The sequence below is a fragment of the Lissotriton vulgaris genome, chromosome 9 (genome assembly GCF_964263255.1).
Source record: "Lissotriton vulgaris chromosome 9, aLisVul1.2, whole genome shotgun sequence".
Lineage (NCBI taxonomy): Eukaryota > Metazoa > Chordata > Amphibia > Caudata > Salamandridae > Lissotriton > Lissotriton vulgaris.
The window spans coordinates 1,133,222,829-1,133,250,559 of NC_141697.1; the positions used below are offsets into that span (position 1 = coordinate 1,133,222,829).

Sequence of the window (27,731 nt, forward strand, 5' to 3'; positions counted from 1 at the left end):
AGATAGAACCTTCTTATCTGCTGCACATCGCAGATCATCAAGCAATGAAAGCATCACCAATTCCATGCTATTGTGTGCTCGGAAGCCAGCTTGTGTAGGGTGGAGGAGATTATTGTCTCCTATATAAGAAGAAAGAGCGCAGAGCACATGTTGCTCCAAGATCTTAGCCATGAAGGGGAGCTGAGAGATCGGTCGATAATTTTTGGGATTTTTTGCATCTGCTCCCACCTTCTTAAGGAGGGGGAAAACTGAAACTTCCTTAAGTTTAAGTGGGACCTTCCCACTGGCTAAGGATGTGTTCAGTATAGATAGTATATCCCCTTCCAGAACAGGCATGATAGATTGAAACACTTTCAGGGGACAAGGATCATCAGGCGAACCAGAATTAATTTTCGATGCAATACGAAGTAGATCGTGAGGCTCAAGAGGGGAGGGGGGGGGGAAGTCCAACAAAGAATTGTTTGGTGGCATTAGCAGTTCCTCTTCTAGCGGTGGAACAGAGGTGAGCCAGGAGCTGTTAATGTTTGAAATAATGTCCTTAACTTTAGTCAGAAAAAACTCTTGCATCTTCTCACACTCAGCTTGATCAAAGTCTGGACTGGATACTTTAGGACAGCTTAACTCTCTAAGGACTTTAAAGGATTCGCTTTGGATATCAACTGCCTCCTTTATCTTGGTTTCATAATAACTAGACTTGGCTACAGCCACAGATGTTTTATAGAGTACCAATGTTGCATTGGATGTAGATTTGGAAGCAGAGTCCAAAAGACGCTCAGATTTACGGAGAGCTTGTTTTTCCATTCTCAAGGCAGGAGTATACCAAGGGGCTCCCTTACTATTTCCTGACAGCCTAATCCTTCCTAGCGGCACAGCATGGTCAATCGCGACTAGCACATCAGATGTCATTTCTTTATACATTAAGTCCACATTGGTGGGCTGGGCCGTTAGATGTGTAGCATCTACCCGGACTCTGCTAAGTCTGGCTTCAACAAATGCTTCCTTAAATTTAGTTTCATCAAGTTTTAAACATTTACGACTCATTTTCCATTGGGCCGATCTGTGTATCAACCGTTTGTCCAAAGACAGTGTACCGTTGATTAAAAAATTATCAGACCAGCCACAAGGGCTATTAACAAGATGGATGGAATTTAACGAGTTTGAGGTCCAGATCAAATCCAAAATATGGCCTTTAACATGAGTAGGATGGCTTACAATCTGGTGAAGCCCCATCGTTGTCATAAGGTCGTCAAAATTCTTGGCTGGCAGGTCTCTCGGGTTTTGGTCCAAGTGATAATTAAAATCATCGAGGACCAGAATTTGCTGATATCTGTAGCAAATATTAAACATAATTTCATAAAACTGATGATGAAAGTGGCGAGTCGACTGTGGAGGACGATAGACAATGATCACGACTAAACAGGCAGAAGCAAATCCTAGCCGAATCCCCAGAACTTCTGCTCCATCGAGGCTTTCCTCAATGATTGTCTCTGTGCTGTAAGTGTCACGGAGAAGGAGAGCTACACATCCCCCTCTTTTGTTCTCCAGGCGATTGCAAGTCGAAGCTCTAAATTGGGGGGAGGGAAGCTACAATGTCAGGTCCTGACCTCTCATTGATCCAGGTTTCTGTAAGAGCCAGAGAATCAAGTTTCTCGTTCTGTAGGAGTGAGAACACCTCGAGAGAATGTTTTGCAAGTGATCGGGTGTTTAGTAGAGCAAAATGAAGATTAGGCCTGGTCTCGACACAGGCCTTCCCGACCTTGCTATCTGGACTTGACATCGACACACAGCACAATGGGAGGCTGAGGCCATTCCTCAGCAGATTCTCCCGGTACAGTAGTTCAGTCACTGAGTCCTTTAGTGAGGAGGGGGGTGAGGTAGGGTGTAATTGACATAATTTCTCCCGATTGTTGGTGAAAATTTTGCCAGGGATTCTGGATTAGATGAAGCCATTGCCCTTGTTCATTGTGGACCAAGGAAGGAGTGACAAGTCTTGTGACTTGAAACATCTTCAAATGAAAACCAGTTGCAATTATTCAGGCCCAAAACTAGTGGAAGGAGTATGTGGAGCATGTGACTCCACAGCACTACACATTATGAATAGATCCTTACAGGGTAAGTTGCATTTTCCATCATCAGTTCTCTTTGTTACATTGGTGAAATACAGGACCTCTCTATTCCACTTTTTCCCTGGGAAAACTTGTGCAGTGGACTTTAGCATCTGTTCTGCCACAGGTGGTATCACCTTTCCATTTTGGTCAGTCGATCACCTTGCCCACATTTTTCTCTCCAACTCATCCCACCAAAGGGGTAGAGGGGCTACACTGGTCTGGCCCTGGCACAGCTTTGAGATTCTATGCTGCCTGTACTAAAGACTATTGTGAAATGATCAGTTGCAATGGGACCATGAAAGGAAAGGTTGAGCAAAGCTATATAGCCGTTTATTATAAAATCTGCTATGCGCTGGTGAAGAAGGAAAACCCAGAACGCCTGAAGGCTCATTTCACCAGTCTCACCACAATGGCACTGGGAAGGGGGCATTTACCAGTTCTGGATACCTGCCGGCTATGACGTGGGAATAGGTGCATACTTTCACGGAACACTACAGACTTCACAGACCGGCTTGATAGGTAGGGCGCTCGACCTCGGACCTGGGGATCTGGGTTCGAGTCTCGGTAATGACGCCAAACATCCTGTGATTCTGGGCAAATCACGTAATCTCCCCGTGCCTAACAAAAATGAATGTCTCCCCTCATGTAATGTAACTGGTGCTATGTACAGTGCTCTGATACCCGATGCGGTTCGGGTCAAGTTTGCGCTATATAAAACTCTGCAAAAAAAAAAAAAAAGACTTCCTAATCGGAATCCAGTCCTACGTCCCTCCACTTTTGGGCGGTACCTCTGTGGTATCTATTTTAAAGGCGAGTATCCAACAGACGACATTTTACTTATCCTTGATAACCCTCTTTCTGGAGGATAATCTAACTGCAGATTCCTCAATTTTCTCCCAAATCCTAGTTTTGTGGAGTTGTGAAAATCATAATAAGACCCCAGGTTAGATTTTGGCACACTGTCATTGGCAATTAGTTTGCTCTGTGACTGCGGGCCTGGGATAAGAAAGTTTAAGAAACTGACAGTGTGCAGAGCTAGCACGTGTATGCTGGTCCGCACCATCACTTCTGGGCAGTGTGAAGTTACCGGAGGGTCATATTGTGCCATGGCCCGAAGGGAGCACCGCTGAAAAAATCTCCTCATCCAGTCTGATGCCTGAGACTATTCTAAAGGTGAGGAATCTGCAGTTTAACCCCTTCGCTGCGGCGGCTATTCCGCCGCAGCACTAAGGGGGCGGGGGGTGGGGGGGCGCGCAGCTCGCCCATGCTGGTGACTGAACCGCTCCGTCACCAGCCGCGGTCGCGCTGTGCTCATGACTGAGCAGTTCCGTCATGGCCCTGCCCGCTTAATGGAACGCGCAGCGCAGGCGCAGAATACGCGCTGCGCAGGCCTGCCGAGCGGGCCGTGACGCAACCACTCCGTCATCAGCACAGCACGACCGTTGCTGGTGACGGAGCGGTTCCGTCACCAGCAGGGGAGGGGTTAAGTATTTACCATAAGGAGCATTACCAAAGTTAAGTAACTTATTCTTCAGAATCAAATTGCATTTCTTTCTTCTAATTGAATCGTTTTTGTCAACTCAATACTAAAAGAATGTGCAAGTAGTAAATACCAGCAAGCATTGTTGTTAGCTGAATCTTCAGTGAAGTTGGAACAAATTAAATATTTGCTTTTCATCGGACATTATAAAGTCAAGTAATTGTTGATTCTTACAATTGGTGAGATTTTCTCTTAAGTAACAACTAGAAGTTGCACCCTGAGCATCACAGCAATTTCTCCACATGTCTCTAAATTGAAAGTCTCCAAATATTTAAATATATGTACAATTTTTTTAGGTGATTGGATCCAAGGGATTTATCTCTGGTTAGTACCAAAGTCATTAATTACCCGCTTTGGCCTACTAATGCTCATGGCATGTAGTATGTGTATGTGTGTAAGTCAGGGTGATGCGACTTGATTCAAATAGTTCAGATGCTGAGCTAATTATATTAGACTGTCTGAATGTCTTCCATGTGTGAACCTGCTCCCTGCAGGCAGTGATTCAGAGCCTTCTGCTCTCTCTAAATGACAGACAGTTCATACATGAGAATCCTTAGTCAGATTGTGTAAAAAGGTCCCAAAATAAAATGAATAGCAATCTGTTCGCTCTAATTCTGCACTGCAAGCAATTGGTATATTTGGAAATAGCTACTATAAAATGTTTAGCTCCTTAACAATCTGTGTTTTTTCCAGAGGCTCTTAAATGAATGAAAAGAAGCAATCTATTCTCTCTCTCTGTCTCTTAACCTCAATTTTAGAACAATCCGAACCAACTCTGGCTTGCAGGAAACACATATACGCTGTGCTTCTGCCTGTTTACTTCAGGTCCAGCTCACTCAGACTATCAGCTACTCTTGCAGATTTAAACTGACTCCCATGTTAAACTGTTCTCAACTAACTTCCTCACTCTCATAACCTGTTGATACATAATGGATGCTGACCCCTTATCGCATCTCTTGTAAAAAAAAAATTAAAAACCTACAACCTGAGCCTTGGGGCCTAGTCTTGTGTATGGTAATATTGCACCTTTCTTCAGAGCCAATATTGGGTCCAGCTCACAAACATAATAGCAGGATTTGTTTCATCAGATGGTCTTTCCTGAGGGTGATACAATGTACCTAAAGAAATATACTTTGGTAGTCTGTTCTGCAGCTCGTGCTGGTTAACACTTTTCAGGGCTCACAATGTACTTGCATCTAGGCTCTTTGGATTTCAGGAATGGCTACTATTTTAGAAGAAATTAATCTCTACCTATTCCCTCTACGCCAAGCAACTGAAAGCAGAACCCATGGGTTTATGTGGATGTAATGAGACTGGGTACTTACAGAAATCATCATTATTCAGAGTCCTGGTCTTTCTCGTCGCAGTGCTCGCCTCCCGGGAAATTTGCCTCCATTTTCAGCAAAACGTATCCAAGTTTACAAATAGCCCACCATTGCAATGCGGCTCTGTCTGATAGTCCACCTGCTGTAGAAAAGGAGGAAGCTTTTCCTAAACCCTTTCTGTATTTTCTTGATTAACCAACAATTGAAAACCAATCTGAAAGTTTAGGCAGGGAGGGTGGGATCTTCGGTTGTGATGAGGAAGACAAGAACTCTGAATAGTGAAGGTCACCAACCTACCCTTGCTTAGGAAAACCATTGCGAAATGCCCCCCTGTGATCCAAATGAACAAATATAACTCTATTTTGGTTTTAGAGAAGGGGGCAGCACTGAAATAGCAATGTTAAAAGTACTGGATGATAGCCATGATTTTCTAGAGGAAAGGGAGGCATTCAACACAGTGGACCACAATGTTCTGCTCAATACATTGGAAACTAGTATGGGATTCAGGGGCATGGTGCTGAGCTAGTTCAGATTCTTCCTGTCTACTCTTAATTGGTCATACTGGGGAACGGTAGGTCAGGACCAAAACAGATGTCATGCTTTCAGCGGCATCCTACAAGGCTAGACTTTTTCCCTGTTCTTGTTCAGTTTTTGTTGAGCAGCTATGTTAACTTTTCAAAAGCATGGACTAAAAGTTCCACAGATAAGCAGATGGCAACCAACTGTACATAAATATATAATCCATCCATGATCTTCTCACACTACAGAGGGGTATAAAGAAAATACCCAAATGGGTTTCAGTTGCTTGAACTGTAATCCTCAGAAGACCATATTTCTACTGCTCTCCTGCAGGTTAAAGAATAAAATGGATCCTACTCTTTTCACAGAACTTGTAGATATTGGCTGTGTACTATCTTTCTTAGCTTCTATCAAAATTGTACGGTTTTGGATTTAGCCTCCACTCCTATGCTACCACAGATGAACAAACCTGCTCAGACAGCTGATTACTTTTACCATTTAAAGAGAATTCGGCACCTTCTTCCGAATAACTAACAGGAGTGAGCCGCACATGACCTAATCATTTCAATAATCGATGGGGTAAATACCATCCCAGAGGATCTAATAGCTAACACTGTGTCAAACTAAAAGCTAGCCTCCATTCCACAACCTGCTTAATTGCTGGTAGAAACAAATGTGATTACATTATCCAAGCATCTAACTGATCCAGTGAACAACCTTTAGAAGAGGGGTAAAGTTTAAAAATCTGCTGTCTCACACGCAAAGCACTCCTTACTGACAGACCAAGCTCACATAGCAATCTGCAGAATATGCTTGGAGGCCTTGTACTTTCCAGGAGCAAGAACCTGCTCCTTTTGGACATTCCTAAATGTTGATCTTCTCAAGCTCCTTTCTGGCACTGGCACTGCCACTTGGAACTCACATTACCTCTAAAAGTGGTCCTTTTTTTTTTTTTTTTTTTATTGAAAGTTCACAGCAGCAAAATATACATTAAAATCATCAGTATATATAAATATATCATCATAAAATATAGACCCAGATAAATACACTTGATAATATAGTAAATACAATACAATATAGGCAGCATTGTCCGGTAGCAATGTTTGACAGGAGAGACAGAAATAAATAACAGGGTGAGAACCAGACATACAAAACATTGACCATGACATCCCGCGATATAATCTATGGGGTCGCACATCTTGACTTCCTCCAACTGGCCACTGGTGCCCATACACGTAAACCCATTTCTCTGGATTTAATTCCTTTAAGGGCATATAGTTCTGATTCGATATTGTGAATCCCTAACAACCTACACATCCACATTTGGAAGGTTGGAGGCTCCACATCCTTCCATACAGCAGCAACTAATATCCTGAGAACAGCTGTCGAAATAAAAACCAACGCCTCTATCTCTATACTCAGACCTAGCTTTGCATCGCAACCAAATATTAAAAGTGTAGGGGATAGGTCAATTTTAACATCTAGCAGCCCCTCTAAAAACTTTTCAATTTCATTTTTAATCGGACCCAAGTTTACACAGTTACAAAACATATGTAATATGTCTGCTGGCCCATTACCGCACCTAGGACAATTATGGTCTGGTCTCTTGCCCCATTTAAACAGTTTAGCTGGTGTATAATATAAATTAAACAGAGTCTTGAAATGCTGTGCTCTTAAATTTGATTATCTCAGAAATCTTTTGTCCAATGCCAGTGCCCTGTCAAGATCAATGTCAGAATCCTGCAGTTTGGAGGCCCAGCTCTCCTCCACCTCAATCAAATCATCGGGGAGGCTCTCCATAAGTATCCTGTACAAATCCTTGATTCTATGCCCTCCGCCTTTCAAATAATCTAATAGAGCACATCCATTAGATATATTCAGACCCGGTCTTTTCGACTTAATAATATTAACCAGCTGCATATACTTAAATTCTTGAACACCTTGCAATGAAAACCGTGTCCTCAGCAGTTCAAGAGGCCTGCAGACGTCTTTAATCATTACTTGGCCTAAAGAAGTGATCCCTTGTCTTTCCCAATATTTCCATGGGCCATCATCACTTAGATGCGGGAATAGATCTGAATTCCATAATAGGGTGTGCTGATTGTACTTTGGGATGTCCTGATCTTTACAAATAGAGGACCATATCCCCCAAATATCACCCAGAATCTTATAACCCGATGCTTTAAAGAAACGTTTGTCGTGTTTCCTTGACAATATCCCGTGTACTTCCCCCCCCAGTGCCAGGTGATAAATAGTGGGGATGACTCCCTGGCTATATCTGGTATCATCTGGGAAGAGAAGCACGGACATCCCTGTAAGGAGGCAGGCCCAGTTGTAGTACCTGAGATTGGGTATTCCCAACCCCCCCTTTTCTTGGGGTAGGGACATGAGCCTGTTAGATCTCCTAACCTTGCCATACTGCCATACAAAGTTCATGAATATAGACTCCATTTCCTTTATCAATGCATCTTCAATTTTGAAAGGGATAGACCTAAATTTATATAAAATTTTTGGGAAGATAGACATTTTGATCACATTGACCCTTCCTATAACTGATAAATGAAGTTTGTCTATTCTCCTTAAATCCTGTTTAATTTTGATCAATAGTGGCTCAAAATTGTCTTTGATGATATCCTTTGGCTGGGCATTAATTATGATTCCTAAATAGACAACTGAGTCCAGATATCTATTATCCATTTTATTTATATTGCCGGTGCATAATACCTGCGTTTTAGCTACATTAAGACGATATCCCGATAGTCTCCCAAATTCAGAAGTAATTCTAACAATTTCATTCAGGGCACTATCAGGATCCGTGGTCAAGATAGCGACATCGTCCGCATAGGCGAGTACTTTAGTCTGGAATCCATTGGTGACAACTGGCTTAATTTTACTATTCATTAATAGATTTATTAGAGGATCTATATACAGAGCAAAAAGGATGGGTGAGCACGGACACCCTTGTCGCGTGCCCCTTGATATGTGGATCTTCCCCGACTGCTCACCCATAAGATGGATCCTTGCCGTTGGATTCGCATACATAGCACCAATTGCCTGTAGGAATTTCGGGCCAAAACCTCTGTCTCTCATTACCCTCCACAGGAAGCTCCACCTGACACGGTCAAAGGCTTTTTCCACGTCAAGAAGGATCATAGCGGCCCTCCCTCCATCAGCAGCATGTATATCAAATAATGTGATGGCTCTCCTTATGTGATCGGTCGTGCCTCTGCCTGGAATGAAACCATGCTGCCAGGGAGAAACCAGGGTCCCTATGATCCCGGCCAGCCGTGTCGCCATAATTTTAGCGTACAGTTTATTATCACTGTTTATTAGTGATATGGGCCTATATGAACCGGGGCTCTCTTTCGGTTTCCCCTTCTTATGGAAGACCACAATATTTGTTTCGGTCCAGGATTCCGGGATAGCCCCAGTATTGATAACCCCATTAAATAAATCCAATAGTAAGGGTGTTATTACTTCCCTTAAACATTTATATACTTCCAGAGGAATGGCGTCAGGTCCTGCCGCCTTGCCAGATGCTAAATCCTGTAATGCCTCAGATAATTCATCTATAGTTATACTACATTCCAGTTTTTCTCTCTGACTAGAGGTAAGTTTGATACCCATTTCCGGCCAATTTATACCCGGATCATCATTTTCTGGCTCTTCTTTGTAAAGCTCTTGATAAAATCTTCTAAAGACATCAAGGATTTCATCTGACTTTTTATACATTTGATCTCCTTCCTTTATTTCAGTTATGATATTCCTCGAAGCAACCTGCCTTATCCGCAGAGCCAGAGCCTTACCAGCACTTTCCCCTGTTTCATACATTCCAGATCTATATGATTGATATCCGGCTGCAGCTTTTTTTGCCAATTGTAACTGAAGTTCAGCCTTAATACTACTCAGTCGCTCCCAGCTTGAATTACCCTGACGCCCCTGACATACATCTTTCCTATGCTGTTCCTCTGCATCTGCCAGTTTACCCAATAAACGTTCCCTCTCTATCTTACCTCTCTTCCACATTCGTCCAGCGTAGCTAATCGTCTCACCTCTCAGACCAGCTTTAAAACTATCCCAGACAACATTACGGGGAGCACTATATCTATTTGCATCAAAATATGACTGACACCAGGTTTTCAGATGCGAGATATAATTCTTATCCATTAGGAGCTTCCTATCGAAAGTCCAAGGTCTAGCTTTTTTCCCTTGTTTACTGACAGCAATTGTTAACACGAGGGGATTATGATCCGACATTATCTTGGGTAACCTTACTATTTCCACGTTTGGAAGATAATTAGCTGTTATCATAAAATAGTCCAGTTTGGTATATTTGTTAAAAGGGTGTGAAAAATACGTAAACCCTGGATTACCTCTCTTTAAACTTCCCCAAACATCTATCAAACCATGGGATTTAATAAGAGAAGATAACGCCCTATATACCCGTGGCTTCCGACCTGTATATGCACTCCCATTTGTAAAATCTGCTGAGATGTTTAGATCTCCGCAGATTATTACAGGTGCTGACCAATTTGTTAACTCCTGCTCTAAATAATCCATTACTGCTGGATCATCAAGGTTAGACCCGTATATTGTACAGATTGTAAGACCTATGTACATTTCACACATAGCCCAGCGTCCAGAATTATCTGCCTTACTTCTTTTAACCCCCCCCAACCCTGTCTTTCCGATGATTGCTACCCCTTTTATCGTGGATGTTTGTGAAGAACATGATAAGATTTCATAACCCCTTAAATTCAACCAATGTTTATTTTTCCACGGCAAATGAGTTTCCTGTAGGCAGAGGATATCGGCCCCTATTATTTTAATATACTCCTCCAACCTACCTCTTTTTTTCCAATTATTCAAGCCACCTACGTTAAGACTAACTACGTTTAACTTAGACATAGCCCTGCAGAAGTCGTAGCCATTGGTCTATCCAATCAATTATACTCCTGAAAACTTCGAATGAATAAAGTAACATTAGCATTAATGATCTTACATCTTCTACAATATACATCTTAACTGCAAGAACTTTCTTTTTTTTTGCTTTCTCCCCCCCGTGTCCCACCCTCCCACCCCGTGTCACAACCCATCCTGAACCCACCCCTGACCCTGACCCCCACCCTGAAGGAGCGCGCAGACTAAGTCTGTGCGTGTGATGGATGCAGCGCGCAGTGGGCTCTGAATTCAAACATAAAGATACATATTATTTGGACACACCCTCACCCTGAAATTCCCCCAAAACCAACAAAACCGATGGTAGAAACCAATTGAACCAATTGATTACCCCTTTTTTTTTTTTTTTTTTTTTTTTTTTAAAAACCTTATTTTTTAAACCTGTTTTAACTCCTGAAAACATACAATAACACAGCCTCATACCTTTGAAATTCATACATTTCTGTTAGTGACCCATGTTAACACCATTATACCGCCCTAGGGCTAGTCTAATTTAAGAATACTACTTAAACATAAGCCCAATCTATACTGAATTTAAAAAGTCACGAGCTTTAATCTCTGAGGGAAAATAGAAAGTCTTTCCCTGATGGATAACTTTAAGTTGGGCAGGATTAATGAGATACACCTGTATCCTTTTATCCTGAAAAGGCTTGATTAGCTATCTTAGTCTCCATCGCCGTTCCACAGTGGTGTGGCAAAAATCCGGCCTTACGAAAAAAGAGCCTCCCTCAAAAGCCCTCTTAGAATCTGGTCTCGCTTTTTCTGCGATAGATTGGCGCAGCAGGAAGTTCCCTATGTATATCAAAATTGCTCTGGGTTTATCATCAGCCCTAGCATTCTGCCTTAGCCTGAATGGTATTCGATGTGCTCTCTGGATTTCGGTAGTCCAGTTCCACCCTGCGACGTCTGGGAATGCTTTCTCGAAAATTTTCACAATAAAGGCCTTAGCATCCTGTCCTTCACATCCTTCCGGAATCCCTAGGACTCTAAGGTTGTTTCTTCTTAGTCTATTTTCTAAATTCTCCAGTTTCCACTGGACATCCTGTGCTTGTGAGTCTAGGGATTCCACTTTCCTTGTAACAGTTGCCACCTCAGCTTCAGTAGAGACAATTCTCTCTTCCAGATTTAAAACCCTATCTCCCATATTCTCACAGGCTTTTGAAAGCTTCCTGACCACCCCTTTCATTTTCCTCATAGTAGCCTGGGCCTTGAGACTATCAGATCTGGTTTCCTCACGATGTGCTGTAATGCCCTGATGGATTGATTCCATCATTGACATCATTGAGTTCATTGAAGGTTGTGTAGTATCCTGTGATATTGGTATGGACCCTTGATCCTGCAGGGGGTGTGCCGCCTGGCTTAAATTGCCCTGTAACAGAGTAGTAGGAGAATGGTCCCATGTTAAGTCATCTTGATCTTTTTGACATTTTTGTCCTTTCTGAGGGTGCGATATTTTAACTGTCAGCGGTGGCTCCCCTTCCGGGTCACTTTCTGTTTCTGCATTGCTGCCGTCGATGTCCGAACTTTGGAGCTCATCTTCCTCGTCGTCGGCTGACCAGTCTGCCTCCTCAGTCACTGAAAAGAAACACTCACTGGGGGTTTTCTCTTTCTCCTTATCCTTCTCTTTGCCCCCATCCGTTAAGCCATTCCGCATGTCAAATTCACCTCTCTGGGCTTGATCTTGTCCTGAGGTTTGACCTAAAGTGTGACCCCCCGTGAAATTAGCCGCTACATTCTCTGCTAGTGAATCACCTGTAGCCAGAGAGGGATGCTCATCTGAGTCTGGATCCGCCTGACAAACACTTGCACTGATATTTGCAACTTGAGAAGGGACTTCATATTCAAGCATAGGCTCGAATGGACGCTCCATTTCCCCGGCTGAGGCTGTTGTAACCAACTCGGTAGCTGCACTAGATATGTTAACGAGCTCTTTGCCTGCTAACTCACATGTCCCGGATCCTGCTTCCCCTGGAGCCCTGCTATCAACATCAACATCCACTGTGATCAAGACAGCTGTATCCTGGCCAGATTCTTGCTCAACTGCCATATGCTCATCAGCAGGTAGTGGTGTTAGCCCTGCCACAGAAACCATCTCCATATTTTTATTTTTCAGTTTTTTTTCTCCTTGCGATTCATGAGCTCAACTACGCTCACTGTTGCTGTAGCGGCCGCTGTGGCAGCAGCTTGTCTTGTCCTAACTGCTGGGGGCCTCATTCCCTTAGGAGTGCACAGCTCCGATGCCAGTTGTCTCTCTGGGGCCCTTGAAAGTGTCACTGCTTCGCTTTTTTCAAAATCTGTAGTTCCTGCTACAGCAACAGCTACTGGGATACTTGTAATACTTGTAATCTCTGTAGCCCTAGGAGTTGTCCTGATATTGGCGTTTCTCCTCCTAGACGCCGGCTTACCTTCCAAATGCGGTTCTGTAGCCATACACAATACGAGCTGCTGCTCTGCCTGTTCCTCTCGTACCTGCTGATGACTCTGATGCCTGCCCCTGCGCCTCGCGGGATCCGCGTTCCTCTCCCCGCCTTTCCCGTTGTTGCTACGGCTGGAGCCGCTCACCTGGTCAGTGTGGACCCGCCCCCTAGGTCCGTGAACTCTGCGGGCTCTACCGGCGTCCCTGCCGGCAAGCCCGATCCTCAGGAGAAGTGCCGCGGCAGCTCTCAGCGTTCCGAAAGACAGCGCTTTGCGGTAAGAGGAAAAAAACGGCATCTGATTTCCAACGCCGTTTTAAAAGCTCGCTCTTTCCTTTTCTCTTCACCTGCTGACTCGCGTGCCTTTTTTCCTTGACTCCCGCTGATGTTCATATCCAAGACAGACAGTCACCGCTTGAAGGAGAGTATCCCTCGATCAACCTAAGCGGAGTAGGGCGCCTTAGTTTCTCGAGGTGTTTCCTAGGATAATCCCGGCAGAGCCATCACTGCTTCACGCCGCAGCTCAGCCGTGAGTCACGGCTGCCATCTTGCTCCCGAAAGTGGTCCTGTACCGCCTTTCATTCCTAAACTGTCTAAAAACTCAGGATTTCCAGGCAAACAAAAACTCTTTTCTGAAAGACTTGGTTCTGGAGGTAAGGCATATAAAGTTGTGGACAACAAATGTGTGGACTGAAGCATCAGATACAGAAGAGGGAAAACGGAAATGTAAAACTAGTTCTGAGATCACCAGTCTCACCAGTTCTCCTGCCTGAGTAAATGGCAATCACAAATAGAACACCCAATTATGAGAATTTAAGGTCAGGACTCTGACGGTTCAAAAAGTGATTCTTGTAATACCTGTTGGACTAGGGTCAATCCCAAGGTGCAGCAGGAGAATTTATCACCAACCTTCGCAGATAGAAACTATTTAGTTATATATTAGCCTAAAAGCAAATGAACTATGCCTGTGAGCCTCTGAATAACTTCCCATTGGCTATGCAAAGTGGATACTGCCAACCCTAACAGAAAACCATCCATCAAAAAGACAGCATTGTTGATTGTTCACAATAGGAGTGTTGCAAACTTTTGGGAGAACACAAGTTCTCAAAATTCTTCTAATAACTAGAATATACTTTTAGAGTGAGGGGTAATTGGACTGCTGACTATTAATACTATTTTTGCTGAAAAACCCAAACCTGAAGCCCTTTTCTAGATTATGGGGGTTCAGCGACCACTGGAGGTCCAGAGCTACTTTTATGTTACTGTATGCCTGGCCTTGTAATCTTGAGAGGTCGGATTCCAAAAGTGAAGATGTTTCACTAAAGTATGAAGATAGTCTTGACCATGGATGAAGTACCAAGGATGCAGCCATTTATCCCCCTTTACTGTTTTTAAGCTGTCTGGAATGGCTTGCTGAGAGGTCTGGAAAGACATGCATTTCTTTTTTCTCATCCAGAGAAGAAAAACGTCAATCAGATAAGTCCTGAAGACCGCCACAATGAACTGAAGGTCCTATAATATCAGGGTTTTTTTATGTTGGCGAGAGAGCTGCAATTTCAAAGGGCATCACATACTTTTATCACTTGATTGCATGCCTTTTGAAAAGAAGAGGAAATGAGCAAGTTAAGACGCCTACGGGTATAAGCAGCGCTTTAGAAATGTTAAAAAAAAATTTAAAAAAATAAATTGAAGTAATGAAAGACTTTATTACTTCTCGAATTAATCGGACTCACCACAGCTGCCATGACTTTGATAAAAATGTTTGGGGCTGAAGGTAGACAAAAGGGAAGTACTTTTTATTGATAATGCTAGCTCTGATCACAAAATGGAAGTTACTTCTGATAAGGGTTGTGAATTGGTAGGTGGATATTATCTCCCTTTCAGCAAGTTCTTTTCTGTATCAGACAGTCTCACGAGTTGCCTTTCCACTAACCATTCTCTTAACTCTCATGCTTCGGCTGATGTCTCATCTGAATATAAACTGTGAAATATACTATATAATAATTATTTTGTCTTTTCTTGATTGTATGACCAGTTTCCCTTATCAATATAAAGCTCTTCAATATCATTCCTCGCTCTATTTGCCCTGGCTTTCCATACGAGTAGTCTTCCGTACTCAAGCTCAAAACTTCTTAATTTACTTGCTTACCACTGTTCCTCTTAATAAAGATTTTTCAGTCTCCTCCACAATAGGTTCATCCAAATAGGTTTCCTGGCTGCAATGGATGATCCTGGCACAGCAACCAAAGCAGCCAAGAAATTAAAGAACACATCTTAAAGCAAACCTCTAGAATATCTATCATTTAGATTTTTTTTTAAACATGGGAATTGTTTTGCCACTTCTTCCTTTCATTCTACAGCCTTACGAACTTTAGCATGTTGTGGCAGGGACACTAGTTCTTTCTTATAATATTGAATAAATAAATACATCTATGTCCTCTGATTGCAGTGTACACATAGGAAAGGATAGATTGTTTCTAAGTTTTGGACTATCTCAACCAGGCCAGGATCCTGAATGAATTGGATTCCTGTTTACTTATCTGTATTTTCCAGCAAATCATAAGGGCTAGAGGTCTCTATAAGAGGTGTATTAGATGTAGAATTATCTCTGACCATGAAAGCTGCAGCAGAAGCTGTTTTAAATAGCTAGAATGTCCCCTAAAGTATGGTTATGTGACAAAAGTGAAATTCTCAGCTTTTTTCCACTGGAGAACTGGAAGAATGTTCTTTCAAAGCTTTCTCTTTTTGGCACATTGTTTAAGTGATACCATGTTCGACAATACTCTTGTTCCAGACAATGAACAACAGCTTTGTGTTCCCTCTGGTAAAGAGAAATAGCTGTAAATGAAGATGCCGTTACTTGCCTCATTGGTCTGAACAAGTAACTTACGCTTGCTCAGTTACCTAGGAGAGAAGACATCACATCTCCCCCCAAGTTTCCTGGTACCACCACAGTTGCTGGGAACGACATGGAGGTGGTCACACAGTGTCATAATACTGCCAGCAAACTAGAGTATGCTGAGAATTACTCCGCTAGAATTCTAGATTTGGTCAGCAGATTGAAAGACTCAACAGCCAACCTAAAGAAAATGTTTAATTTTTACCAATCCTCGAAACTGCTACCGTGGAGTTCCATGATGACTGACCTAAATACGTATTTATGGAAATGAAATGCTACAGCAAATTCAACAACTGAAAGAAGCAAAACATACAATATAGTAACATAATGTTACTTGCCAAATTACTTCACGACAGGCAACTGTCACGCTTTCACCGTAAACCACAAATAGGAGGTTTTTTAGGGAAGGGTTCCACCTTTTCTAGAAGAGGGGGAGTTTATGAAGTCCGCTTGTAACACATCCCAATAGATTGCAATAAGTTGTATCCTGAAAATTGCTTCTGGAGCAGTTACAGTTCATTAATGCAAAACTAACATGTTTGATTATTGGTTGAGACTTCTAGCACTTAATATAGCAACAGCACAAAAAGAAATTCTCCTGTGGCTCCAAAGAAGGTTTGGTTAACCGCATGCACATAATGGGAGTCAAAAGGATGTCTTAAATGAAGAACAAAATTCTGGTAAGTTATGTGGTTCTCTATAAAATGTCTGATTCTTAGAAGGTAACTCACAAAGGCGAAAAGCAGATCAATTTATTAGAGACTCATTGTTTTTTCTGGGGTTGCCAGACTTATAACCAAAAGAAAGAGGATGTGTTCTGCTTGTGGAAAGCTACACGCAGTGCAGCGAGTTGGCTTCCCAGAAAGGAAATAACCAAATAAGAATGTGTGGGACATGGATCTTAGTTAGAGGTTTACCCTGTGAAGGTTTACCCTGTGATTCTGACCAGACTCTCAACCATTACCCAAATATATTGATACTGTTAAAGGCATCAATAAGTTTGATTCCATAGCTGTCCTTTGGGCACTGGGATTAGCTAGTCCTTGCTGGAAGAAACAATGGTTGGGCTTCACCAGCACCTTGGGGTTGGGGCATGATTACCCTTTCCCAATTTTTACACTTGGATGGAAGCAGTTTGTTATTCATCATAGAAGTTCTATAGGCTCTAGCCTTTCCTTACAATGCAAGCTAGGAAAAGGTGCTAGAGGCCACAGCGGCCCAGGACATTGGTATGTAATAATGTTCTGACCCTGAGACTGGGAGAAAAGGGCTTCTACCATTGCGTGTTGAAGAGGAGATCTAAACTTTATAAAGCCAGAACAGCAGAATAAAACAAGAAACGGAAGCTGTTCAGCCTGAAGACCTGCATTTCTGACTTGTTTATCAGGGGCTCTTGGTTGGAACGTTTAACTATTATTCAAGAGTCCTCTCTGAAATCTCTGACCGAACCCGTCTAGTTTTGTCAGCTACATCTTTCAGTCGACTGTCCGTGAAGAGTATGATGCTTCAATAAGGCATTAAAGTGTAAAGGTAATCTATTTCTTTGTACCAAGACCAAAGTTGAGCCTCCATCACAGTTGAATTAGACCAACCTCTCTCCTAAGTACTTCTATAAAATACCCTCCTCCACACTTAGTTTTTTTCATTGTCCCACAATTTCTGACTTTGCCACTGCATCTTTTCCCCAAGTTGTTTATTTTGACTTTTAATGAAAATTGACAGTTTTACATGTTCTGCTTAAGTTTTATGTTTAGCTAATTCATTTTCACTATTTTATAACTACTTTGCGTCTTCTATTTTTCATTCATATGCCTGTTTTGCTATTGACATGCCACTCCTGCATCACCAAGCTTCTCTAAGAGTAAACCTGGCTACTAAAGGGCGGGTCTGAGATAGCGTAAGGACAGGGGTGTCTCCCCACTTAAATTGCTCCCAAAGCCCCAGGCATGAAAATTATTACCATTTGATTTTTCATCCCCCGTCCTGAACAGAGCGTATGGATGGGGCGGGGCGTGCTGAGTGACAGCAGCAGTGAGAAGGGTGGGCTTTATGTGCACTGTTTAAAGTGCGCATGTCTTTTTGGCTGGCCGTCTTGCAATGGCCAGCCACACAGGCCCATTTTAAACCTCTCTCACTCAGCTGTCTTAAGACAACTAGGTTAGAGCAAGTGCAGGCCTCCCGAGCGATGTGGAGCGCCGAGTGAGGCTGCTCCCTCCAATCAGGGTGCTGCTCTCATGCTGCATGAGAGCAGCGCCAGGTTGGTCAGGGGAGGTTCCTGATGGCCGGGCTGCAATTCAAGAAAGAGGTTTGGGTCGGAGGAGGACCCGGTAAGTATTTAATTTGTTTTATTTTATTTGCACAAGAACCCCCCGCCCCCTCCCTGTAGATGCCAGCAGGCACTGCTTAAGGAGACCTTCCTAGCCAGGGTGTCATGAAATGTCAGATACAACAGATATAAAGGTATCTAGCCACTTTCCCTCCATTTATCGAACAGAGAAACTTTCTAGTTATGGTATTAAATGTCTCCAAGTTGCACGTTGGCTCTTGCACGGTTCCAAAATCAGTACTTACCTGGATTTCCACCATTTTAATATTTTTTTACGGAGATGTCTGTTAGTGTAAATATCAGCATGACTGCATAGGCATATTGCTGTCAGGCAGGGCTTGGATGCAAATATTTTTTTTTTATTTTGCTCAAGAATGAAGGATGTATGGAATGAATTTGTCATCTTCCAAAAGGCACAGTGTTAATGTAACCATGTATTTATTTCCCACCTAGACACATGAAGGAGATTTCAGAACTTCAATCCCAGCAAAAGAATGAAATCGAGGCGCTCTTTATTCGACTTGGAAAGCCATTACCCCATAACGTAGGGTTATTTCAGGTGGCGCCACCAAGTGGCAGGCGGCGAAGAGTGAGCAAAAGTAAACTGAAAGCAGGAAAATTGATCAATCCTTTGGTTCAGCAGCTGAAAGGCGTCCCATCAAATTCAAGTAAGTTCATTTGTTGATATTGTATGTTTTTTAGCCCTACAAATATCACCAAATAACCAAGATTTGATTAAGATATTTACATTTGAAAAAATGCAATACCCAGGGCTGATGCTAATGTGCTAAAAGGAATTATGTTACTATGAGGAGACCTTCCTGAAAAAACAGTATGAATCAATAATACATTTTATCATTAGGTTACTATAGGGACTATTTTTGGCTATCGGGCAAAAGGCATTTATCGCCTAAAAATAAATTAAGTTATAAAGGGCAAGGTTTACATCTAGATTTAGGATTAGGTTCCGGGCATGGTATTAGAAGAGTGATGATGAGGGTTTTTCTAAAGGTAATATTGGGAATAGAGCTATTGTTAGTTTGGGATAGTGTAGATAAAATGCACTTTATTCTTAAAGGAACATCTGGGCCTGCATTATGTAATGGGTGCACTGATTGAGCCACAGGGCACTTTGAAGCAGTTATGCTGGTGCAAACCAGGACAATTTGCCCTCCTATTAATTTGTAAAAACAAAATAAGTGCTGGGGCTCTTGTCAGGAGGCAGCTTGCACCAGCCCGTTTCTCCTGTTAGCACTGCCTAAAACTGAACCAACTACTAACCATGAAAGTCGGTAGAGGATGTGGCGTGGCCGACTTTGGGGCTGGGGAACCAGGTTCTAGTCTCGGCGTAGGCTCAACATCATGTAATTTTGGGCAAATCACTTAATCCCCTGGTGCCTACCATAAATTAATGTGTCCTTAAATGGTGCTCATGAAAAGTGCAGGTGTTGATGATTAAGTGCCGGTTCTGAGCACCGGAAACCACCGGCTCAAATTAAGCACTACCTACTACAATCAATGACCTGCCGCCACTGCATCAGCGGATGTGTGCAGGCCCTGGGGGCAGCGCATTCCGTGAAATGGGCAAAGTGGCTGATCACATCTGCGTTTCACAGTGCAGGTGGTAGATGCCTGCACTTTAACGCGGGGACAGAGATCCCCCTTCAGACGGATTTAGTGAATGACTGCGCCTGCTTAAGGGGAGATCCATGGCACCGCTGTCCTCAGCAGGGGGTGCACTAACCATGCTCCTCCTAAAGTCCGGTTTGCTGCTGCACCCATGCACATAATACAGTTTGTGTGCCGGCCAAGTGATTCCATTATTTGCATGGGGCCATGTCTCTATTCAAATGAGGGAATGCCCTCTGAAAATAGAGATGGCATTGCATATGCACCATCACTTTATATAGAAAGGACTGTCCAAGAGCCTGCAGATCCTTCTTCAATACCATAGTGCTCTGGAGTCACACTAATCGGGCGCGCACTCCAGCTGCACCCTCGAAACACTGTATGTAAATGTAATAGGACCCCTACCAAAAGTTCTGTTATAATGGTTTATTTAATGTTTTTGAATATGCTTCATACAGGCTTCTTTGTAATGGCATTTGTTCAAAACTTTGTCTTGTGGGTAGGTTGGAGAGGAGAGCAATTGGAGATTCAATTCAGTTCTATTTATATAGCGCATAACTACCCGACCGGGCCTCCCAGCGCTCAATTCTACAACCTCTCCTTAATACCTGCATGAACCTTTTAGCTAAAGCCCCGACTTCAGAAAAGGTGGGTTTTAAGAAGTTTTCTGAATCAGTCTTCCGACTGCTGACTTCTGGGGGAGGTGGGTAGGGTGTTCCAGAGCTTGGGAACAACATACCCAATGGAGCGGCAACCACTTCTCACTCTTTTGACCTTGGGCACCGGCAAGAGCTCTTGACTAGTTGATCGGAAAGGCCTCCATGAAACAAATAAGTTGGCTTTTCCCATTGATGGCCTGATGTGCGATGCCAAGAGCCTTGTTAAGAATTCTCTTTTGAACCAGGAGTCAGTAAAAGGCTACTAGGACAGGTCCGGCTGATTGGTGTTTAGGTATTTTGAGAAGGATTCTGGACAACTTGGAGTCTTTTTATCACGTATATTGGACTCCCCATGTAGAGAGAATTCCCGTATTCTAGCATATGTAGGAACTTTCTGAGATGTCCTTGAATTTCAACCAATTCAAGTTTATTGGATATTTCCCAACTAGAAGTAGCAACATCCCAAAAGTAGGGAAAATACTCATTCTACTACTTGGGTATACTTTGTGAGTACATCTAGCCACAATTGACCACCTTCCTTGATTCCAACGGAGGGAAAGGCTTAACCCCCACATGTTTACTCCTCATCAAGCATACAGTGTTTGCACTCCCAGCAGACCCAGGAGCCCTTAAACAACGTATGACTAAACTAGGACTGTGAGCTAATCTGCACACTAAAGTCATCTTAAGGGTCAAAGAGATCTTATTCCCACCAATTCCTTGAGCAAACATGACAGACAGGGTAGTCTTATCGCTCATGTTTGTCATGGAAATCATTAAGCAAAGTGAGTCAGCATTTTCATGGCAAGACAGCCCCACAGTCCATGTGCCCAACACTCCACAGGGTTGGATTAGTCTTTTCCACATGCATCCAGCAACAAGCGCGATCTTGCTACTTCATCCCTTCTATCCTAGGGTGTCTCATTACCTGAATCTGAAATTCTGGGTCTTCCCTGAGTAGGTACCCCCCAAACCTCCTCCATCTAGTAGAGAACTACAAACATGTGGTTCACTCCTTCATATCACAACTCCCAATATTTCACTTTGCATTTGGGTATATTGGTTTATTTGCTGGGTGACCTGTACCAGATAGTCATTAATGTAGATTGTATTTCCCTATGCAGTACCCATCTCTCATATACCTTGGCAGGCCCTCCTATAGCAGTTTAAAAAAATCATATTTGGGAGGAAATGCTAACTCCACAGTAGACTACACAGGCTGAATTCCTCCAAATGGAGGAGACTATAATGAGTTAAATTCAACTTGGGAATTTAGCATTTTCATCCAGAATTGCCCCCAAACAAACAGAATTAATTTTATGTAGGCAGGTAGGTGTATATCACACTTTTTACAGTGCTGTGCAAGTAGAATGTATGAAGAGATACTTTGGGAACATTTAAATTGCACATATTCAGTGCCACTGGAATTATGCAGCAGGGAACGGCCAAATTATGAGTCAGGGCTGACTAAATTATATGGCAATAAAAGGCAAATTATGTGGCGTAATGCAGCACATTTTGTGATAGCATTACTTCATTGTTTTGTCATGTCAACACTTGTTAACACTGTCTGGGCATAGGTTGCACCTCATTAGTATCTGTTAAGCACTCAACGACCGCAAAAAACAACAGAAAGGTGATCAGTCAACCTTTGCAAAGGGCCTTCCACTGCTGAAAAGCTGGAGGTTTCTTCAAAAGTGATGTCACCCTTCCATCTGGGATAGGCCATCATGCTAATCTTTTCTGCCTCTTTCTATGGAGGCGTGGCTACACTGGTTGAATCCACAGTAGGCATTTAGCGTCTACATTGATAGAACTAAGGAATACTAGGTGGCTGAGCTGCTCTTTGTTGGAATTGCCGGAGCAAATAAATGAAAGGCACCAAAGCTGTAATTTGATGGATTGTGCTTTTCCTCCAGCTGTGATATGATTTGATTAAAGCAGACCCTTCTGATGGCCTTTGGCCTCATTTCTCCAGCGCAAAGGCCTCAGCAACAACTCTGACTTGAGGTATTCCTGATTTATACATCTACAAGGAAGGCAGTTAGGCATCCATTCCAACTTTCAGCAGGAATTTCTGCATCGATTGTGAGATCCACAGGAAGGCATTGGTGGCTCTTTCATGCAGAACTTCCTGCTTTAAATTCCACTCATAGACCCACACCTCCTTGGAGGAAGTATTCCTTTGGTATCTGCTGTGATCTCCAAAATTGCAAAGACTCTGGGCAGCCGGTTTCTGGGTAAATCTTCACACCTTAAGCATATTAGCCTGATGCAATGTGCACTCATCCTTTAGTATGGCTTTAGCACGTTTAATGCCTTTTAAGAAAGGCAACAAAAAAGATTAATATCTTCACTTATTCTAGAGTCCAGTTTTCTGCTAGCTGGTGTTTCCTAAGAATAATTGCTGTACAATATTCTATCGAAGATATTAGAAAGAAGGTGGTAAACCTATCTCAAAACAATTGAGTTTTGTTTGCAGATCAAATAAATATCCTGGTGAGTTGATTAGTTTTTTTTACAAAGATTATCCTCTGTCCCATCCTATCCATTGAATTTCATAAAGATGCAGAACAACAAAAAAGGCTATCAGTATGCTGGAGCTGAACAGGTTTGCGTGAGCCTAAATGACTTTGGATTCTGTAGCTTTGGATCATATATATATTTACAGGCTAATCTTCAATAATTCCTAACTGAATCGAATGTTGGTGGCGGAAGAAAAATTTCTCTTTTCTGTACATCAATTAGTGACTTTTTTTGCTTTTAGTAGATCTAAAACTATTGGTTTTCAGAAGCTGTATTTTAGCAAAAAAGTTGTGGTCAGATTATGTCCCTTGTTACACTGTAACAGTGCTCATGCGAGCTTATGCCCATTCAACAAAAAATGACTTCTCTGAGGAAATAAATACAGTCAGAAATGCTTCTGTTTTATTCCCAACTACATTAGATGTTAGTATGGAATATATTTGTGAATAGCACTTTGAGCAAGTTTGCTGCTTGTATAGTATTGTCAGCATAAAAGCAAAATTGTGTGCAAGAGGGATATGTGTTTATACAGGCCTAGAGAGAGCTAGGAATTCTTACCAAAAAATGATCAAGTCTCCTTTTTCAAAAAGGAATAATTTAGATATACTAATGATCCGAAAAAGTATACACAAGTACACTTTTTATGGCATAAACCTTATAAATCTTCTGAATAAATGAACTAAAGCATCCCTTCATCTGGAGCCTTGGTTGTTGAACAACTACTAATTGTACTTTACTACTTGTCCAAGGCCTAAAGGAATACCAAGAAACCAAACTTCCTGCTCCCTAAAGAAAAGTAGCAACCTGTCCATTAAAGCTCTTTCATTAGTGCTAGCAATCTGACCCGGTCTGTACAGAACAAACAATACACAGATAACAGACATTTTTTACTTCAAGGGTTAATCCCAATTAGACTACACTGTGACATACATTTAGATGCCATGGTCTTACAAATTGCTATGCCACCTGATTTGAGTTGAACTGTTGAAAAACTAGAAGTAATCTTAGTAGTTCTTATCCAAAAACGAAGACCTATGTGGAGGCCAAGATGGTTCTGGTAGAAGTCCAGCTAAAGAAGGCACAAAAGGTTTGTTGAAGGTTGTGGACATAGGTTCCCATGCATGAAGCCAATCATAAGTTAAGTGCATCTGCTATTAGGATAGATGATCGGGCTAATAATTTAGAACTGTACTTCGTCTTGTTGCAAAAAAATGTATCTAAACTTCATGGTTATGTAATGGGATGGGATTCTTGACCAAGCAAAGGCAGTAACAGTTTAATGGGCCAACAGAAAAATCATTATTGTATCAGTCTTCTGACCCAACAATTTGGTCAAATCAACCTGATTCAAAGCTAAACCATCACATGTGTAGATATCCATAATTGCATCAATATGACAAAGATATAGCTTTTCACTCAAAGGACTGAGATAGCGGGGTTTTCTATACCTTAACATTCAGGAGTAATCAATAAATAACCCCCGCCACTGGTCGTATGGGCCTTTGATTGACACCAGGAGAAGTAAGGAGTAATCATCTACATCAGTCCAATAACATGTTAAATCGTAAATGACTTTTAGTTTAGTCAACAAAGAGAATTAATGTAAGTTGAAGAGATTTCTGTACTTTTAGTTTTTCGTGTTTTATTCATTAACTTTTAATCTTTAGATCTGAACATTAAAAGTTAATATGATCCATCCATCAATAGATATTTGATTATAAAATTGAATGTAATATTTGTTAAAATAACAGTTAATATTGTAAGTGTTTTTTATAAAGGAGAATTCCCTAATCTAAATGTAATTGAATTAACGAGAAAAATAGTGTCAATACAAATACTCATAAAGAGTACTCATGAGAGTCCATGCACAAGCATAAAGCGTTTGCAAAATCAGCTGGAAAATATTCTCCACTTAGAATTCAGCAGACAATCAGTAAAACCTAAGTATGGCAGCCTCTCATTAAGAAAGGTATCAGAAACTCAAAAGTGAGTCTCCAGTCAGAAAGTTGGGGAAAGGAAACCCGGAATCTAGCTGCTACTCAAGGAGCATGCACTAATATATACACACAATATTCTATGTTGCAACATTTTCTTTGGCTCCAGACTCCTCCAATAGAATTTGAGTAAACTCCTGGTAAGAGGCGAACTCCCCATTTTCCCAGACTGGAGTGTCTGTAAACACTAGACCATGAAAAGTTAAATTGTTGAGATTCTGTGGTATCGACTGTTCTTCTCAAGACTCATTCTTCCTGTTTCCTCCTCTCCTCCCGATGTGAGCCTCACTATCAATTGTCTAATACAAAACAAGTACATATTCACTAGCTAACAGACTTTTGGAAAATTACAACATTTGCAAACAGAGAGGAAAACTGTCCGCAAACAACTATTCGATGTGAAAACAGGCCCTTCAATATTTTTCATTTAACGTGGGATCGACAGTTAGGTTAACTTAAATCAGCTATTTTATTTCACGTTTAGGCCTATAATGTTTAAGTATGATTACCTTTTTACAAATGTTGTGTTTAGTATATGTACTGATTAGGACTCCGGCTTTACACCTTATTAACAAAGTGTTTTTGGTCCAAATAGAATTTTGGGTTATCAGTTTCTTCAACAAAATCAAGCTAGCAGCCTTCTTTCCTTTCCACATGCATCATCCCTTATGCATGTTTGTCTTACATATGTAAATATGTTTGACGCATTTACAATTTGATGTGCAAATAGACTATGTAAAAATGTATTTTTGTTTATTCACCTGACACAAAAACCACCTAGCATTGCCCTGGTCTCTATATACTTTATACCACTGTCTCAAGTGATGGTGTTTGTGGATGGTCAACTCTTCACTAGATTCCACAAGGTCAAAGACAGCTTTTTTTAGGAAACGATTCCCATGTAGTAGAATTTGCACAGTCTAATTAGTGGGGGCTTCCATGAGGTAAACTGTTTCTCAAAAAAAAAAAAATAGTAATGGCATAATGTAACATGCTCGGCTTGGAAGCTATTGGTTTTAGATTTCACTCGTGGCATTTGTTATATTTTTATGCACCAAACGAATTGAAAACCAAAACCAGTCCCTACCTCACCTAAAACTCTAAAAGGAAGTATCAAGCAAGCTCATTAATCTCTCCCCTCATGCATCTATGTCCCCACAGAAGGCAAACTGGCTTTAACTGACCAGTATGTATCTTTCATTCTGCTTTCTGGGTCCCTGACAATAGTACTCATGCAAAAATGGAGAACACCAAAGTTACACTACTGTGGGTAAGGATGGAACAATCGCTCCACGTGCAGGACCTAAGCAAGGTCGAGTGACCATCAGCAAGGGGGATTATAGTGTTGTCGTCCAGACACCTCAGAGGGCCTGGTAGTGTTTGTCTTGTAGCTCTGGAAGCTCTGACCTACACTTTTAGGTGTAGTTTAAAACTTTCATGCACATAGTAGTGTCTTTCTCTGTATTCCTAATATTCTATGCCTGTTGTTCTCATAGCATTCCCTGTATATAATCAATTCCTGCCCTTCAATCTCCACCAAGTTTTTCACCACCTTAATATCACTATCAATGCCACCAGATAGATTAATTTATCTTGTATATCTTAGGCAGGTTCTCGGTTTAGTTAAAGAGAATTAAGTACATGTATCCCTCTTCCGTTTCAACCACTGAGCATCTCAACATCTCCTTACTGACAACATGTATTTAGCACATTATTGAAGTGGTCTCCTGTGGGTGGTGGTAGAAATCACTGTCTAACACAATTATGACTTTAAAAAGATTAAGAAGAAGGTTACAGTGAAGTCCACAGACAATGAGAAGCAGAGCATTCCACAGGATAGTGATCTGCAGTGCAAAATGTTTTCTCCTTTGAAAGATAAGATGTGACGGCTATTAGTACATTTTATGGTACTACTAAGGTCCTATCTCAGAATATAAGATATGATGCTGGCTTTTAGATCAGAGAGGGTTTACTGTGTTGGTAATTGAATTTTAAGTTGGATAATTAAATGCAAATGCTTACAGTGGAGAGACTGATTGCTTTCATTGACATGGTCCAAGCTAACTGAAAACTGCATGCTCTGTAGCTAGCCTTTAATGTAGAGAACTCTTAGGGATGCATAAAACGTATTGCCACTGTCATCGTGTTAATTAATGATGGCACCTTCTGCAACCATTTTTTATGTAGAACACCAGCATGGTATTAAGTTGTTGAGCTGAAGAAATTGGCTTCAAACTACATGCTTCATTTGCAGGGCTTGGGTAGTATCACAGAATTGGCTCCCAGGCAACACTTGATTAGAATGTGTGGTTTGAATGTTTGTCAAACAAACGGTGCTGGTTTGTGAAACACACAAAAGGTGTTGGGAGAAATGCTTGCAATACGTCCAACAAGTAGCAATCAATCTAGGTAGCATCCCCCACACCCTCAAGCAGCCTCTTCACTCGACTTGATCATCACTGACAACCACCTTATTGACATATGACGCGATGCACATCCAGAAGCACGTGAAGACACCTGTTTTTCTCTGCACCAAAGGGCATGGTCAAGAATAGACTACTGGCGATTGTCCAAGACCATGGTTTCCTGACGACCCACAGCTTCTCACTTGCCCCACACTTTATCCGATCATGCACCGATCCAACTGACTATCAGCCCCACGAACGCACCATCAAGCACCTTTTCCTGGCGACTGCCCCCAAATGCGCTCCTGGACCAAGTCTTCAAAGAAGTAGTATGCATTGCTATTGAGGAATACTTTGCACAAAACACTGGGTCCGTCCGCTCCCCCGCCACACTTTGGGATGCCTTTAAGGTGGTTATGCGAGGTGTC

At 41.9% G+C, this 27,731-nt stretch overlaps 1 protein-coding gene across 1 annotated transcript in view; it reads left to right on the top strand.

Moving 5' to 3' along the window:
* Positions 1–27,731, top strand: part of WNK2 (WNK lysine deficient protein kinase 2) — a 621,829-nt gene that overhangs the window by 488,606 nt on the left and 105,492 nt on the right. The window contains exon 21 of the mRNA XM_086939164.1: positions 18,544–18,758. Coding sequence (XP_086795290.1) covers positions 18,544–18,758 — 215 coding nt within the window. The remainder of the gene's footprint in view (positions 1–18,543; positions 18,759–27,731) is intronic.